The 18,240-nt window shown below is 38.8% G+C and overlaps 2 protein-coding genes across 5 annotated transcripts in view; one reads left to right on the top strand and one right to left on the bottom strand.

Annotated features, from left to right (window-relative positions):
* Positions 1-112: 112 nt before the first annotated feature.
* Positions 113-12,843, top strand: LOC120514624 (nuclear autoantigenic sperm protein (histone-binding)). 3 transcript variants are annotated; one of them, XM_039735109.1, is made up of 14 exons: positions 114-358; positions 2,755-2,871; positions 3,570-3,650; positions 3,758-3,870; positions 4,138-4,659; positions 5,089-5,150; positions 5,667-5,743; positions 8,866-8,939; positions 9,036-9,224; positions 11,279-11,451; positions 11,685-11,735; positions 11,879-11,950; positions 12,186-12,305; positions 12,672-12,843. In XM_039735109.1, exons 1-14 carry the CDS (start codon positions 270-272, stop codon positions 12,708-12,710), a joined length of 1,779 nt encoding a protein of 592 aa, XP_039591043.1. In that variant the 5' UTR covers positions 114-269; the 3' UTR covers positions 12,711-12,843. The 3 variants fall into 3 exon arrangements, with proteins under 3 accessions (XP_039591044.1, XP_039591043.1, XP_039591045.1); XM_039735110.1 differs by lacking the exon at positions 12,186-12,305 and having other exon boundaries at positions 113-358; XM_039735111.1 differs by lacking the exon at positions 4,138-4,659.
* A 249-nt stretch (positions 12,844-13,092) lies between these two features.
* Positions 13,093-18,240, bottom strand: part of LOC120514622 — a 122,866-nt gene continuing 117,718 nt past the window's right edge. For both annotated transcript variants that reach the window (XM_039735107.1, XM_039735108.1), the window contains exon 31: positions 13,093-13,438. In XM_039735107.1, the coding sequence (XP_039591041.1) occupies positions 13,376-13,438 (63 nt within the window). In that variant the 3' untranslated portion in view covers positions 13,093-13,375. The remainder of the gene's footprint in view (positions 13,439-18,240) is intronic.

Here is an 18,240-nt window from a genome sequence, read left to right as displayed (position 1 = left end):
CCCGACTGACTACTTACACTCAGTCCTGAAACTCCCGCCTGGGCCTTTAAATATTCTCCCGCCTTTTCTGTCAGGCGCTCTCTGCGTGGGTGAAAGGTTAACGGAAGTGAAGACTGACTTCTGTATTTAAAGGCGCCAAGGAAAACTGCGGGAGGCAGAACTGCCATCTTTTGGGGTGCCTGACGAGCTGGGTGATTCTGTTTTAATTTCTCTCCTTTTTTAAAATAAAAAAGTTTCAAAATAGTCACCTTTACACTACTTCAGTGAAAATGCCGGAAGAATCATCTACTGTAGCCTCTGGCACGAATACAACCACTGATGCACCGTCGTCCTCAACCTCATCTGAGCAGCCCGAAAGGTGGGTGCCCGTCAGTGGGTGCGATTTGAAGCTGGCTTGTGGGTATCTGTCTGTGCGGTTGGCAGCAGCGGAGTAAGGGGCGTTATGAGAGTGGAGATGTCTGATCAACGGCGCTCGATCTGTGTTTTGAATGTAAGCGAAAACATGGAAGCATGCGTGGGTTTTGTCTTCTTAAGGAGTGTAATAGCGTTACATTGTGCTGCGGTCGCTTTCTCTCTCTCTCGAGTCACGAATCTCGCCGCCGTCATTTTGGGTTGGAAGCTCCATTTCGAGGGGGGCGCGGACTTCTTCGAGTTTTTAAACTACAACTATTTGTAATGGTTTTGTATTTGGCTACTGGTTCATACGGTGTTTTATAGTGAAAAAGAAACTGTTGTGGAGCTTTTTTCTTTTTCAGCTATGACTTAGTCCCCCATAGACGGATTTGCCTGTGAGAAGAGCACACGTGTGCTGGAGGCGAGCTGGAATAGCGCGCGCCGTAGGGTTGCAGCCAAACAAAAGGGCACGTGGCGCGCGAGGTATTCTGCCGGCGCTGCCGATGAACTTCAGGAGCGCGAGAACGTCACTTAATTTAAAAGAAAACGACAAATTTCTAATGGGAAGGGTCCCTCGGTTTCAAAACATTAATCACTGGTATATGGACAGCTAATATCTATTTGATTATTGTTGCTGTTTCTTTTAAGGCAAAATACCATTTATTAAGTATGCAAACCTACACAGTATTCTTAAACGTATCTTTCATCTGTTAATGGGATTTTTTTCCTTGCTATTCGATGTGTATTGCTTTGTGCGCAGTGTAGTCTTTATGCAAGCTCTAGTTTTAATGGTTTACATGATTACACTTTTTACGAATCGACTTTATATGAGATAGAGTTGCACATCGTCCTAGTAAGGTTCCTACTTAGCGTCCAGTGCTGTCAATATGTGCTTATAATTAATGTTAGATCTTTAACGGTTATCCCCTTCCGTATGGATGGCTAATTGTATAAGTACGCGAAACCGTCATTTATTCCATATATATGTTTTTTTATTGCACTGAGGTATCTAGTTTCACAGCTCAGTATTTAATTTAGCAGAGGTTGTGGTATCAACCTCTGAGGTGTCCCCAAATTTTAGGCTAGCTTTTTTGTCTTGATCCTCAATACGGCGCTGTTCTATGTGATGTACTTGAACTTGTCCAAAACTGATTAATTTTTGCAGTAAGATAAGAATTTTGATTACACTAACCTACAGCTAAAATCTGTTATTTTAATACTGTAGTGTACATGGCACTTTTTACCCTGGGGATGGGGGGATTTTTCCACAGAAGCTGGATTCATAACATAACCCACACAAATCTGAAAAGTTCTAACTTGGTTAAAGATAAAAGCACAGTCCTAGTGAGGCACTATAAAGACCTCTTGCAGTAAATGTAGAAGAGCCCCAGTTGTGTTTCTTCACATACTTCTGCCGAGTTAAGTCATTGGCTGAAAATACTCAATTTTCAAAAAGGTACTATTGAGTTGAGGTAAGAGGGGCTTAGTGAGCTTTGTTCCGTTATAAAAATGGATGTGATTGAAAGTACTGAAGTCCTGTCAACCACAGACACAATTTGTGCTTATGCCTGTGATGGTGTGCTTTACTTTTTTTGTGTGTGGGTGAAGGCTTAATATTTGTAAAGTTCCTAGAAAACTGACTTGTAAAAGGTTTTCCAAAGGTCCACTTCCAAACCCCAACATTGCTAAGAAAGAATACAACAATAGTTGCTGCATAAACTAGTTTCTGCACAGCAAAGCACAGGGTTTTATGTATCGCTTGCCCCCTACAAGAATTTCAGGTTTTAAAATGAGCTAGTTGGTATACCGTGGAAGTGTAAGATGGCAAAGGTTAAACATGACTAGTTTAACTTCAGCCATCATGACTGAACAGTTCATCTGTATTAACTAGTTTTCAGAAGGGAATTATGCAGTCTTACTTGCTCACAATTTCAAGAAGGTATTCATTTTGCACATTTGCCTTGTGCTCTCTGATTTGTACATCAGTCATTTTTTTTTTCTTCCAGCATTGCTTCAGTGTTTTGTTGTTTAAACCTCTTACACAAAGCCCAAACGTTTTTTTTTTTTTTTTCCAAATGGGTAAACTAGTGACAAAGTTTGCAAGTGGCAAACATTCTGAACAATTTAATGGTGTTAAAATGTTGTATAAACTTAAAGTACAAGTCAGCTTAAGGTAACAGGGTTGTGTGTGTGTGAGGGGGGGAAAGGTTGGAATAATTGCTTTAATAGCAGTTTTTCCAGGGTAATGAAGTAGTATAATAGTACTTCATTACATACTGAAGACTCCCAGTGGTTTTGTACAAATTGATTCTATTACTTTTTGGGATTGTGTAACCTTTTTCTTTTTCTCTCCTCTTGCAGTGCCAATGTGGATGTTCTTGAGAATGCCAAAAAATTGTTGGGAACTGGAAATAAGCATATGGTGATGGGCAACATCCCTGCAGCAGTATCAGTCTTCCAGGAAGCCTGTGGAATGTTGTAAGTAAATGAGGAAGGCCTCTGTTTGGTGTGGTGGGTGTCATGTATATTGCAATTGTCCCTATAACATTGCAAAATGGAATTAAATAGTCTGACTTTTCAATTTTTTCAGGTTTTTTTTTTTTTTTCTCTAAACCCCCTTTTATACCAGAATGCTGCCATTTTGCAAAAAATCCGGAGAACAGACTAAATGACAAATTGATAAACTTAACATTTTCAGACCAAAATTGTTTCAATATGAAGTTTATGATGTATCTTGCATGATTAGCTCATTTCCTGTTCTTGAAGCAGTATATTGGTCCTGAACACTGGATTAAAAAGAAAAACCTAGGTTTAAGTTGCAGCTGTCTGTGTGGACACAAATAGATTTGTCATTAATATCAAAACTATTGAACTTTTTTCTGTATGGATGCAAGCTTGTGCAGTGAAAGATGGTATTGGGCTAATCACTGTTTTCTAGGGTGCTATAATTCCAATATTGGAGTAGACATGTTTCAAATCGCGTGAAATGCAGTTTGAGTAGAACATGCACAGCACTGATTATCAATACAAATAATTGGAGCACTTATTCTGGGATGTTTTTGCACTTGATTTTTCATTCACTTTAATTGCAATAATTTGTCTGAGTGGCTTTTCTTCTGTTTAGTCAATTGTAAAAGAGGAGCATATATCTAAATATTTCTGTTCTACTTGTTCAGGGCAAAGAAATATGGTGACACTGCAGATGAATGTGCTGAGGCATTCTTCCTTTGTGGAAAAGCACTCTTGGATCTGGCAAGGTGAGGATTTATATTTTATAGAGACGTTAAATTAGTGAAAATAAGAAAGTTTGTAAATGTCCTTTGTAGATGTAAACAAGATTTATAAATTTCCCCGTTGCTTCCAGAATGGAGAATGGAGTCCTTGGAAATGCACTTCAGGGTGTACCAGAAGAAGAAGATGGCGTGGAAGATGAAACCGAAAAAGATGGCAAATTTGAAAGTACAGAAAACCTGGATGGTGAGTAGTTTGTTCAGAATGCATGCATGCTTCATCTGATGCTTATCTATTTTTCAACTCTTAACTGGCAGAGTGCTTGATTTGAACTCTAGATAGCATGACCTTTTAAGGCTTTGGTTGCTGCTTTGCAACCCTTCCACTTCTCTCCATTTTCCCTGTAAGGCTGAGGTTTAACATTGTGGTGGGTGGCACCAGATCACTCAAGAAATCTAGTCATATGGATTGCTTAATTCGTGGTCTTGTACTTATGTCGCCTGGTCTGTATAGAAAATACAAGGAAAGTGCTGCGGGACCAGGTCTATGATGCCATGGCAGAGAAAGAGAAGAAAGAAGGTGACGTGACAGAGGGGGCTGACACAACGAAAGGAGGGACTGACACAGTGACAGAGTGCAAACTAAATAAAGACCAACCTGAAGAGAAATCTGAGCCTTTGAAGACTGAACAACCCCCCACTGCAGTAAAGGAAGAAACTGAAGCAAAGGTATCTTCAAAAGAAGCTGAGGCGACGGAGAATGAGAAAGAAGTATCTTCAACAAATGTGGAACCTGCAGCTGACTCTACAAATGAAGGTGATGCTCCTCCTGCAGAGGAAAAAGTATCTCCAAAGAAAGAAGAGCCTTCCAGTGAACAGAAGCAAGAGGAGATGGCTATAGAAGAGAGCAAAAAGGAGATAGAAAGTGAAGATAAAGAGAATGAGGACCCTTTGAAAAATGGGGAAGTGTCAGAAGGAAAAGAAGCTGAAGAAAATGAAGATGCCGATGAAGCAGAAGCCATGGAAGAGGGTGAAGGTAAACTGGGAGAGGGGCTACCAAGGGTTTTTCTTTGTGGGGTGATTTTCTTTTCTTAATGACCTAAATCATTGGAAGATGGTGGGGAAGTTTCTTAAGCATTGCACCTTTTTCTGCAGAACACTTTGCAAATGCTGCACTGCTCTCTAACATTTCTTTTAAGATGTTAGCCACTGATAATATGCTCAGCAGTGGAGGCTTTTAGTTTAAAGAAACACTAAATGCTGAAGTAGTCCTAGCACCAAGTTTGTGGTGTGCTCTTTTTTTTTTTTTTTAAAATGTTTTATACCTGTTCAAGAGAATTGGAAATTTAGCTGCAGTTAAGCAAATGCCTGAGGAGTTTAGTCTTCCTATCTGGCTCTGATAAGGACCAAGTATATTTGGTGTCTGGTTCATTTCTGAAGTAATGAGTCTTTTTGCTTTTTAAAGATGCTGAAGAGGATGAAGTGGAGGAAGAGGATAATGCTGAAGATGAAAATACAGAGGATAAGGTGAGCTTCTAGCTCTAACTATCTCACTAGTTAAAGTGGTCAAACCCAATATACAGTTATAGCCAAAAGGTTTTGAGACAAGTATTGGGTTTTAAAGTTTGCTGCTTCAGTGTTTTTTGGATCTTTTTGTCAAGCTTTAAAAACAAATGCTTGTCATTCTCAAAACATTTGGCCACAGCTATACAGAATACTGTAACGTTAAGCACACCAATTATGAATTTCGCAAAAGTTTAAGTCTTTTTGGCAGCTCTTTTGATATTGGATGCTGTTCGGCATGTGTGCATGCAGCATATACTGCACAAGTGTAATTTTCAAATGTATTTTGCTTAAGGACCATTGTTCAGCTGGAGAAAAATGTAAATGGAGTATTGGATGTTAATTCTTAATGCATAGATACTCTTGTTGGGGTGGAGGGAGGAATGGCTGATCACAAGCCCAAACTGACCATTTGGAGTGTGTGTCTGTTCATGGATAACCAATGTTCCCAGTTTTAACGGGATTTAAAACTACTTTTAGGAAAGTGAAGAGGAGGAGGTTGGGAACCTACAGCTGGCTTGGGAAATGCTTGAGATTGCCAAAGTCATCTATAAAAGGTATGGAAGACTGGAATAGAATAAATCTGTAAACTGCAGGACGTTCTTCCAGAGTATTAATTGCCACTGAACTTGTCCAGTGCCCTTGTGGATTGTTTGTGTCACCATAATTCAAAATGGTTATAGTACTGGGATAAGTAATACTGTTATGCCACAAGTCATTCTAATCACTAAAATTGTTTCTGAAAAAATGTTGGAACTAAACAAGATTGATTTTTTTGAATAAGTTGCTATCCGATTCAAGAAATCCCCTATTAGTGCAGCACTTGTCTGGGACTGAAGTTTTGTATTGTGCATGTTCTAAAGGATGACACTGCTTCAGGTGGTACAAAAGATAAGTAGTATTACCGGACTATGGAAACATGCTTTCAACACAATTTGCAGTGTACTCTACTCTGGTTCTTGTTAGACTTTAAACAATCTCTTCACGCTACCCTTTTAACAATATCCTAGTCTTTGACCCTTGGGCCATGCCCATTGGAGTTTTTTTTTTTTTTCTCTCTCCCTCCCGTTAACATTTTTTCTGTTGCCATTTTCTCTTAACTTCCACTCCTAAAATGCTGGCGTTTTGTGTCTGGTGCAAACAAAAATTCCTGCCACCTGACTGGCTTGGCATGGCACAATTGTCATCGCTGGCTTTGCATGTCTTTCAAAACATGGATTTAATGGGCTATTGTAACTTTTGTCGATCATGTGTCAACTTTTCCCCAATAGAAACATTTTGCTATTTATAGTTTTATTGCTCAGCCTGAACTTTAAGTGATGGAAGTTTAGAAACTTCATGCTCTAAAGGCAATACCCAAGGTGCTACCAGGTTTCAGATTAGTGAGTTGTATTGTAGTTAGCATTTTAGTAACTGCTAGAGATATTGGAAGACCTTAACTGCACTAACTTAAACTGATCCAGTCACACACACTTTGTATTTTCAGTAAAACAAAGTGCACAAATTACTTTGAAGGACACAAACATGGTATATAAAAATCAAGGTACATGTAAATGGTTTACAGCAATGGTTATACAGCAGTGCATCAACACTTGTCAATCTGCTGCAAGCATGTCTGGAAATCCTTTGCGGTAAGAATATCTGTCCGCAGTATTTGTGTGTGGGTTTTTTATATAAAAACCTCACGATTTTTTGCCCCTTATTCTGGAGTTGGATCCATAAATAGATTTGTGCATGGTTTGAAAGCACAATGTGACTGGCCAGATGTGCGTTAATTTTCTATTGTAGAGTTGCAAATTTGTTCGTTGAAACGATGGAGACTTGGTATACTATACTATCCCAATGAAGAAACGGAGGTTTAATGATCATTCTCCATTTATGATGAGCAAAATCTTTAGATATCTGTTCAAGCATCTTTTTCTAACCTGCGTATGATTGTGGGGTCACAATTACACACGACTATGGAATGTGAGAGGAAATGGAACACTACTGCAATGGTTGTAAGGAGAAATTGAGGCAAGTTTCAAACTAAGTGGCTGTTTGTGACCAAAATGAGCAGCTCATTTCATTACTGGTGCAGATAACCCAATTTGTTTACATGCTTTGAAGTACAAAGTATTTCTCCCTATTAATGACTTGTTCTGTATTTAAATGTATCCTTTGTAGAGATGCACAGTCAGCAGGGCAGGCAAAAATTGCCTGTTTCATCGCCCAATATGAAAACCCAATGTGTCCTTTTGCTTTTAAAGACAAATCCATATACATGCAACACCTAAATTTGAAAGACCTAGTAAAAGCACACATGGCATATGAATAGTCCTCATCATCCAACCCACTATCCTAACACAGGGTCCTGTTTGGGGGTCTGCTGGAGCCAATCCCAGCCAACACAGGGTGCAAGGCAGGAGCAAATCCCTGGGCAGGCCACGCGTACACACAAAGGGACAATTTAGGATCTCCAATGCACCTAACCTGTGTCTTTTTTGGACTGTGGGAGGAAACCCGTACAGACACTGGGAGAACATGCAAACTTCACACAGGTAGGACCCGGAAAGCAAACCCAGGCCTTCTTACTGTGAGGCAGCAGCGCTACCACTGTGCTGCCGTGCCGCCCGGCATACGAATAGTTAAGCTAAATTAACTGGACTGACATTACAAAATTGTGGATTTGTACCAAGGCTGAGTAATAACCAAATGTCGCCTTTCATCCAAGACCCTTTAACAAAGGCAGTTGTACATCAGTTATTTCACAAGTGTTGTCTTAAATTGAATTGCCCGAAGCTTCTTGTAAAACTGACAAATGTCAGGAAATGCTATAATCCTAATTAGATGACTGTCAAACCCAGTTTTTCAAGCATAAATTCCAGATACTTTCACTAATTTTAACAATTCACTAATTCAACAGTACTAATTTAACCATTTTTAGTATTAGTTTTTCCAACCCACTTACTAAAGGGAAAAATACTAGAATAGATTTACAATAACCACTTGGTAAATCTGGCAGTCCATGATCGCATTCTTTATAGATGCTCTTGTTTGAGGGTAATATCTGTGTCTATAGCACATTAAAATTCAGGCCCTTAATAGTATTTTGATACCAATACAAGTTTGCTTAAATGACTGGGTAGCTACACGAAGACTACACCTGTATTAATCCAATTACCGTTAGTATTATGTTCTACTACAGAGTAGGTCTCTATGGTTTAATTGAGTAATGGAAGTACTTTTAACAACTGATTATGGTATCAAATAGGTATGGTATACATTTCACTCTTATTGGTTTCAAATTCTGGTACTGTCATGGCCATAAATGGCAAGAGATCAATTTTAAAGACATTGATCAAAAATAAGGGGTCTGCATTCTGGCAAGCTACAGTGGCCTACTTTGTCCTAATCATCAGAGAGGGAGGGAGTGTGTGTGTGTGTTGGGGGAGAGGTTAAAATCCAATGCCCCAATTAAACTTGAGTCATGTATTTTGTTTTTGGTGCTTTGTCCCTGTTTTTGTAATGGGCAAAATAGATGAAAAGATCAACCCTATTAGGCCTGTCTTCTAATGCTTGTTTAACTTGGTATCTTAAGTGAAAATTATGCACTTTCCTTGAATCTCTCTACATGATTGTCTAATAACTTCAGTTTCTATTACCCAATAAAACAAAATTGTTGCTTCCTCTTTGTTAGGAAAGAGTCTAAGGAGGATCAGTTACGGGCAGCACAGACCTACCTGAAGCTTGGTGAAGTTGGTTTGGAATCTGGTATGTGGGGTGTCCCAACTTTAGGAATTTGCTGCATTGGGAATTTAAATGTAATTTTCTAATGCTTTAGCTTTTATTCTGATCCCATTTTAACAGGCAATTATACCCAAGCTGCTGAGGATTTCCAGGAGTGTCTAACTCTTCAGAAGAAGCATTTGGAACCTCACAGTCGACTGCTTGCGGAGACATACTACCAGCTTGGCCTTGTGTCTGGTTATTCAGGGCAATATGATCTTGCCATTCAGTACTATAACCAATCTGTGGAGGTTATACAGAATCGACTTTGTAAGTAACCAGTATGAATTGCCCTGCTTAAGATGGCTACAATGAACAAACCATTTGTGAATGAGTTTTATTTTGACGGAGGGATGGTTGGAGTTCATATACACATCTTAGAGCTAATTTCTTGGTCTTAACACTTGGCATTACATGTCTTTTTAACTGCTTGACAGATGCTGGTTGAGTGGATTATAATTTTTAAATTGGCAGTATTTCTCCAGGAGGTTCAGTAGTTTGTATGAAAATGACTGGACCGTGAGAAATTTTCTGCAAATAGTGAGGAGTGACCATACAGGACTGGGTCGTGGAGTTCTTACACCACTAGTCCAGTCTTTATTTTTAAGTTTTGAAGATCTAAGAAGCCTGGTTGTGCACAGTTGCACTTCAGCAGTAGGGGGAGAATTAACCTGGCTAGTAAGGCGCTGGAGGAGAGCCTTTACTCTCTAGGAACTACACTTAGAAGTAGCATGATTTAACTTTACAGCTTGCTTGTTGCAGTTATTCCCATTTACCTTGCCTGTCTGCTCAAAGGTAGTAAGTGGTATTGGAGGTTTTTTGTTTGACTTTTGTTCTTGAGTTGAAATTCTATGCAAAATTAATCTTAACTGTGTTAAAGAAATACTCAAGTGCAATTTAAAAATAGCTGTAGAAAATGAATGCGATTTTAAGTGGTTGGCTTCTAAGACCTCATTAAATGCTGCCTATTTAAAACCAGTTACACATCGGGAAAAGAGATGGAGCAGTATTTGCCACAGTTTTTCATGAGTGGCTTAAAATGCTTTCCACTGACTCGGCTGCCATTAAACCAGAAATGGTGAGGATGACAATGGAAGTCATTTAAGTTTACTCTGGTTCAACTAGTTGCCCAATCTTTCGTCCACTGTCCTTGTAAAAAGCAGGTCTTGGTATTTCCAAAGTCACGAATATTAGATACTTCTGCAATTGTTTTCTGTATGCAAGGTAAAATTCAGTGGAAGTAAAGTTTAACAGGCTGTTTGCACCCATCTTCTATTTTATTTAATTTTTTTTTTTTTTTTTTGTCACTTTTAGTCTCTTGTAGGATGGTATCTTTTAAAGTTACATGGAGGATGATCGTTTTGGTTAGAGGCCATTAATAGGAATTAGCCAGAATATAATGCACAATGCAAGTATTGAGGGTCACGGAGGAATGAAAATGTACCTTGCAGGTGGCTACTGCAGCCTAACCCTGTACAGTGAGCAAAAATTCCCAATCAGAAGTTTGTTTTCTAATAGTTCTTTTCTAACCTGCATAAGTCTTAAATAGGTTTGTGGAGGTACTGTATCCTATTCTAGCCAGCATAGGGCGCAAGGCAGGAACAAAACCTGGACAGAATGCTGGGCAGTGTGTATTACCAGGCCAATTTAGTTCCATCAAACCTGCATGTCTTTGGACTGTCTGCAGAAACTGATGCAAACTCCATGCAGGAGGGACCTAGGACAAACTCTAGCCTCCTTGCTGCAAGGCTGCAGCACTGCCATTGTCCCACCCCAGTTTTATGGTGCCTTTTTATAATCCAATTTCCTTGGCATTTAGTTACTTCACCATCTCTAATTTAAGATATATTTTATAGTAGTAATTTTATTGTGCCATTTTTTTTTCCACCTTGTAAACTTCCTGTATGTGTGACAAAAGTAATAAAGAATTGGTGTCCTCCATTTTCCCCATCACAATTTTGGGAGTCTGGTACACTTTGTGGTTTGTAAAATGCTAAGCATAATTAAGGAAAAGCTGGGTGGGGGGTTAAAATAGTAAAGTTAATGGAGTGTTAACTTCTTGGAGCAGCACAACAGTCCAGCTCTACCTGCTTTCATTGCAACAAGTCAGGTGTTCCAAGAATTTTAAGTGTCATCCTTTTAGTGATAGTGTGCCCGTCAGTGCTTTTCTTGGCCATGTGCCTGAGGTGTACTACGCATGCAGCGTAAGTTTCAGGGCGATGGGTGTAGCTACATTAGCCTTAATGGTGGTTATTTGTATTCCTAAAACTTCCTTTTGTGGTTCCAATTTAAATTGCTTCATAAAGCCTTTATTCCTCCTTCAGCAATGCTGAAAGAAGTCCTTGACAAGGCTGAAAATGAAGACTCTGTGGCTGATGATAAGAAGGAAATGGAAGAGTTGAAAGTTCTTCTTCCAGAAATAAAAGAAAAAATTGAAGACGCCAAAGAAAGTAAAACCACTGGCCATGTGGCATCTGAAGCAATAAAGGAGACTATGGTAAGCAGTGCCTAATCATGATGGACCTCTATCACATACTCTGAAACTGTAGTTTGTTGGACAAGGACATGAAGGAATCTCCTTTTTCTAGATAAAAAAAAACAAAAAAAAAAAAACTAGCTCCGAATACCACTTCATTTAAAGTAGTTCACGGTCAATGCTTCCTCCACCCATATACTCCAGCTTTTTTGAAGGCAATGTACAGACTGTTTAGAAGTGTTATTTTTTTGCAGACTGGTGGTTCTACAAGTGCATTCTCTGGGGATTCTGGGACCACATCTACAGTAAGTGGGTTTTGTCTTGCTTTACTAGAACATGCATAGTTCTGAATAAATTGGCAGGGTCTGAAGTATCGCAATAGATGCATTTAAATTTGGACTGGGCAGATCATCCAACACCAACTCTTGTCTACCCCCCCTTACCGTAGACTCCAACAAATTCGAGTGAAGGGGCTTCATCAAAGGCTGTTTCGGATATTTCCCATCTTGTGCGGAAGAAGGTAGGAGTGTGTATTTAGGGGTTGGAAGGGGGTGGGTGGGTTAAAATGAGCTAGGTATAAAGAGAAGTAAACTAGAAAGCATGCATGTGTAAAGAGGCCAAGGTTGGTGCAGGTTGCCTGTGCCCTTCCTGTGTTGTGGTAAGAGTGCTCAAAGTGGCTTTAGGTTTGACTGGTGGCTGTCAATTAGGTGACTATTTTTGTCCCCCCTCCCCTTAACTTTTTTTTATCACTCTAGAGAAAAACTGAAGATGAGAGCCCAATAAAGGAAGCTAAAAAGTCCAAACCAGAGCCAGCAATAAATGGTGCAGAAGAGCCTGCCAGTAATGGCAATGGAGTTGAGAAAATGGAAGAGGAGGCGAGTTGTTTTGCAATGTTTTTAGTTTTAGCAGAAATTGGATAGTATAGCTTAAGCCGAACCACCTTATTTTTCACCCTAAAGCCACTCTGAGCATCTCAGTCAGTGGTAAAATTTACACTTCCGAATTGGCAAATTTAAAATTCAGTATTTAACTGGGTAAAGCTTTGTTTCTTGCTTTTTCAGTAGACAGTTTAGTTTATATATTAAAAAAAAAAAATGTATATATGTATCTCCACTAAACAGCAACAGCAAGAAATTTAATGTAAGAGAAATAGTATTGGGGGGGTTCAGCTTAACTGTTTGGCAGTTCCTTGCTTTGTCACTATTCTGGGATCTAAAATTTTTTTTTTTTTTTTTGTTTAGCCCTCCCAGTCTGCTGTCTCACTAGAGTCGTCTGCATGATTTCCATGAAGATGGCAGTTCTTGCCCACATCAACTAAGCACCCCTGTTCATTGCATTTGGTTTTTTGTACATACTTTCATGTTTTTTGTAAAATTGTAGTAAATTTCAATAAAGCTTATTTGTGAAAAGGGATTCTTTCAATATCCCACTTAAGGGATTTGCAGTTCTTCAGGATGCTCTCTGCATATGGAGTTTGAACTCAGACTTTGGTTCTGTGTCGGACGAACTCTTAGTCACCATTTTTAGTCCTTTTGCTAATTTTATTTGCTGAGAACTGAAAGGTTTCTCACTTACAAAACTGTTAGCGACAGTATACATTTAAGAGGGTTTTAAGATGTTAAAACTTGTTTTGAAAACAATCCATGTGGGGTGTGGTGTGTGTTTTTTTGTTTTTTTTTTTGCTTGCCTCTCTTCTCAACCTAAAGGTTAGAAATGGGGATTGTTAGATCTTTGACATTACCACAGTTTCTGTATTGGCCAAATGACCTTGACATGGCCGATAGTTGAAGAAAAATCCTTAAGTATGACTGCAGCACCATCTAACCTAACAACCCAAAATTGCTGGCAGTTTGTAGGTGTGGAGGTTTGTGGGACAACAAAACAAAAGGTTGCAGACTATTTTCAGTCCTTGTATCTCCTTGTTCTTGGCTTCAGACTGGTCATGTCACAATTGCCTTGCTGAGTCTGCAGCAGTTTCTGGTTTCTTTCTTAGTGTTTGGTAAACAAGCTGGAATAAAAAAAAAAAAACAAAACTATAAGTATACTAATAACTTGATAGATGAACACTTTCTATATATCCCCAAACTTAAACTGATAGGGTATGTGTATTTAGTCTTGAGTGTATACTGTTTTGAAATGTTTTGTGCTGCTGCATGTTTTATCCCCCTTCCTTGCACGTAGCAGATATTTGTCAAGAGTCCATTTTGGTGTGTTTTTTTTTTTTTTTTCCCCACTCCCCCCACCAAGAGCTCTTTTGGTACTCTATTGAACTCCTCATGCAATAACTTACTATCAAGTTATAATTAGGAAAACCAAATGTGCAATTCTGATAAGTGAACCTAGAGATCATTGGGAGGGGGTGTGGAGTGTATAAAGCTGGTTTGAGGGTAGGAGGACTGAAGTGCTTATTAATACTTTACTATATGCCCTTGCCACCTCTTCTGTCAAAGGAGATCCTTGAATGGACATCACTCCAACTCTTGTATATAATTCTTGGTGGCTTTATTTTGCATAGGCTTAATTTGATTGTTAGTTTGTGATCCAAATGCCACCACCCATGTATTGCTTTGACTAAAAGCCTATATTAGATCATGCATGAGCAATAAAGAGACGAGTGCTCAATTGGTATTCAGTCTGGAAACATTTCTGCTGTGATGGAGCTCTGCCAAAAGTGAGCTCTTGGGTCTCCCTTAAATACACCCCTCTTATGCCTTTTGGGTTTTTCGCCTGATTCATGGAGCTTTAGTAATGAGCACAATTTCACGAGACTACTCTGAATTCTGTATTTGTTGCTATACAACAGGCAGTGTTTGAATAATCCATTTTGTACATAATCTGTTGCAGGAGTTGTTTAAGCGGGGGTTTTGGCTAGCTGCTATTTGGCTGAAGAAAAGTGTTTGGTGTCTTGTAAGTTTTATTCTTTGACCTCCATAACTTTTTTTGCTTATGTTGCCAGTTTTGGTGTGTATTGATGTTGGGGTAGATATGAAAGAGTGTGCCATTTCTTATGCATAAGAAGTTTCACAAATGAATTTTTGCAAGACACAGCTCAGGTGTGACTAAGATTCTGGTTCATGCTGAAAAGTGCCAAATGTTCCCAGCATCACTGAAAACTCTTCCTTCATTATGCCTCATAAGAGCCGATGCTGCCAGCTGTCATTAAATGCACAGCACAACTTAATTTTCTTTTAGGTGATAGCTTTTATCACATCAGTCTGGCTTGTCACAACACTTGCCCTCTTGCAACCACTACAAAAGAGGAGATAAAATGAAGGGCACTCTGCACATGGTTGGTGATAAAATGGATCATTGGTTCATTTAAAAGTAGATGGTGGTATTTGGGTTTGTAGGCTGGCTCACTGCTCCACAGCCACAAAAGAGTGCTGCATTTTTATGGCTTGTGTAATACTGCATAGTACTGAGACATAGACTGCTTCTGCCATCTGAGATAAGGTTCCATAAATAAAGTGTATTTGATCAAAGTAAGTAAATGTAATCTGGACACTGTTTAACAACATATCAGTACAAAGGCAGTTCAGGGATGCATGTTGATTGTAAATAGACTTCGACATGGATGGTTACTTGGCAGTTTTGTTTGTTTTTATAAAACTTCAATGAGAATGTACCCAATATCTTGCATCAAGTTGTGGCGCTTCCTTTTGTCTGCTGCATTACTATTGCTTTCTGAAGCTAAGTTGTAATCGCTTACTCCCACTCTTAGCTGTGGGGCTATTATGATGTACCAAGACTGCTCTGGCAATTGAGGAGATGTCATTAATTAGTCATAAAAGCATGAACTTAACAAATGAGACCATTCAATCTAAGCTTGTTTATTTAGCTAGTAGCTAAATTATACCAAAATTTCAGATATTAAAGTTAACACGATTTCTGTTTGTGCTGAGGAGACATGTAAATCAGAATTATACAATTTTCTTTTTCGCATTGTTTTAAAATATTGGATCACATCCGATTTAATTCTGCTTTTTTGTAAGGGACTTTAGTCTTTAGGCTGATCAAAAGTGAAGAGATCTTTGAGAAATGGTCTTAGTTACAAATTGAAATAGCTGATCACATAAATGTTCATCCCCCTTCCAGTCAATATTTAGCAGATGGCAGCCATGACAGTCTTGAGTCCGAGTGCAGGTCCCTATTGGTTGTGACTTAAAAATGGCAGAGCCAACATCACAGAGATTGAGCAGACTTGCAAAGAATGAACTCCCTTCAAGTCTAGTCTCAGATTCTCTCTTGCTCTAGCATATTTACGGCTGTGCCATACTCCTTCCATTTCTTTATGACTGAATATCCAGTTCAGTGAATTACTTGGATATTTTCTTGTCTCCATCCCCTGCCTTGTGCGTTTCATGAAGCTGCTTGGAGTTTTCTTTTGCATTTGTTGTGTAAGTTAGGTGACCATGCTGGTTTGCCACAATTTGAATCTTCCACATACAATCAATTGAAACCCCAGACCAGTGATCTCCATTGAAATAATGATGTGACTTTTCAAACCAGCATTAGTGGTGATTAGAAAAGGTGATTAATACTTGTGCCATAAATTCTTTTGTGTTTTTATATTTGTAATTTTAAACCACTTTGCAGAGGTCTGTTTTAACTTTTTGACATTTAAAGTCTTTCTGCTTATCAATGGAAAAAAATTTGATTCAGTAATGTCTAACAAACATGAATCTTGAATAGTTTTAGATACTGTATAATAATTCTTCTTATTGACTGTTCGGTGTTCTCCCCAGAAATTTTTTCCAGCCGGGTGACAAGAAAAAGTAGTCGGGCGGGATGGGGAAATTTGGTGGTGGGGAAAATTAAATTTACACTATTTTTATTATTTTTCCAAAGCTCAATACGACTTCCTTTTTTTAAGGTTTGACACTTGTGCCAGAATAGTTTGTATTAAATTTAAGAAGTATCCAATTCAGAATCCTGCAACCCTAACAAAAAATTTTAAATAATTGTTATGACATAAACCAAGTCACAAGTACTGTCGGGAAGAAAAGTGAAAACAATGAAAAGTATAGGAAACCTAATAAAGAAAAATTTTAAAATATTCTTCAAAGCCAACTTGCATATGCAGAAGGTGTCTTCAGTTAAATATTTATTCTTATTTTCTTCCTAGAGGCCCAGTTGTCTGAAGCTTTCCTATAATCAAAGTCCCCAGGATCTGGGCCCTCCAAGGAGATCACTCATCATACGCTGTCGTAGTGACTGTACTGCAAAGTCATCAGACAGCCATCTAGTGTCACTGGCCATTTTCAGCTTAATCTGGGGAATGTTCAGAATATTTTGAATTTCCGTTAAACCAGCCATCCTAACTGAAGAATTTTGGAAGGAACAGAATATCTGCCTTACGATGTTCAGTTTTGTTAAATAAAGGTACAGCAGCTGCTGCTTGGGCACTTGCAAGGGCCAATCGGTGGTTTTACACAGTGGCAGTTGACCAAGAGTCCAGATGTTTTATCTCTAAGCAGTTTTGCCACATCTTTCTGTTTCCCAATCATAACTGCCGCTCCATCTGACCCTAATCCAACCAGATTAGCAGTTTTCAAGCCTAGAGTGTCCATAGTTTCAATCAGTGCATTGCTTATAGTCTCCGCTTTGCCGTCAATCATATTGCGGGTTGATACAAAACTAACTCTGACCTCTGTAGTGACCTGGCAAACATATTTAATGTAAATAATTGTTTTATATCTGAGATATCTGTGGTTTTGTCACAGAGAATACTGAAACTTTTCAGTGTGTATATTTTTTAGTATGTTTGATTTTATTTCTGATGCTAAGACATCCAGCAGCTCTTGCATTATTCTTTCAGAGTTGTAATGTGCATTGAGGTGTTGTGAAAAGGAACATCCCATTTCTTTGCAGTGCTTTCTTTTCGAATTCTTGTGTATGGCACGTTTACCCAAAGTAACCCCTCCTTGGGGGTGTGTTTGTTTGAGTATTTCATGCACAATGAGCACCACGTAACATTTTCCTTGACTATTAGCCAATCAAAATCTTTAAACCATTGTTTATGCCGGATAAGAGGTGGTTAGATTCATCAATTGGCAGGGTGTGTGCTGAACAGACTTCCCCTGATTGACCAGCCTCTGCAATATCCTTGTCTGAAATTGCCACATGAGGAGTTGATGCCGCACCTTCATTAGTTTGTGACGTCTCTTTTCTGAAATAATTGAGCAGTGTTGTTTTCTGAACACTTCTTTTGCTCATGTTGGTAAAACGTTTGAGAAAAAAATTAAAGTACCTATGAACAAGACTTTTGATTTTTCTCTCTCTCTCTCCTCCTCCTCAATTGGTATCACAACTTTCCAGACTGGATCTGATACAGATATATGTGACTTGAATCATTATTGCCTGGAAATTAACTCTTCCCTAGACTAGCTTTGCATCACTGTTTGCCTGACCACTGTAATATATGAATTGAAAATAGGCAAATTGGAAGAAAAAGTGGTGGAGTTAATGAACATTCGGGGGTGAATGAGGAAAATGGTGCTTTTTTCATGTGTGAATTTCTATGAGTCTTGCAGCCTCAAGTTGACCTAACTAATTAAACAGCGGTGTTGACATTCTGGAACTGTCACACTTCTGTTCTGCATGAAAACCCTCCACCTTGCTCCCACCAGTCTTGGTTATTCTTTCATGTTCACCAGTTTCAATGTACAGATGTGGCAGGGATAACTACACTTAAAATAAGAACTATGATTTTTGGGTTCTATTTCTCTCTTCCTTACCATCATGACCTATCAAATTTGTAGATGTCCTGCACTGAAGAACAACATAAAGTAGTGTGGTAGACGGCATTCT

The sequence above is a fragment of the Polypterus senegalus genome, chromosome 14 (genome assembly GCF_016835505.1).
Source record: "Polypterus senegalus isolate Bchr_013 chromosome 14, ASM1683550v1, whole genome shotgun sequence".
Lineage (NCBI taxonomy): Eukaryota > Metazoa > Chordata > Cladistia > Polypteriformes > Polypteridae > Polypterus > Polypterus senegalus.
This window is presented reverse-complemented; position numbering and strand designations above follow the sequence as displayed.

Excerpts from the sequence above, each read along its gene's own strand:
- LOC120514624 (XM_039735109.1), top strand. The coding sequence starts at position 270 with ATGCCGGAAGAATCATCTACTGTAGCCTCTGGCACGAATACAACCACT. Across the intron at positions 8,940-9,035 it reads TGAAGTTGGTTTGGAATCTG|GCAATTATACCCAAGCTGCT; the intron begins GTATGTGGGGTG and ends CCATTTTAACAG. Across the intron at positions 9,225-11,278 it reads GGTTATACAGAATCGACTTT|CAATGCTGAAAGAAGTCCTT; the intron begins GTAAGTAACCAG and ends TTCCTCCTTCAG.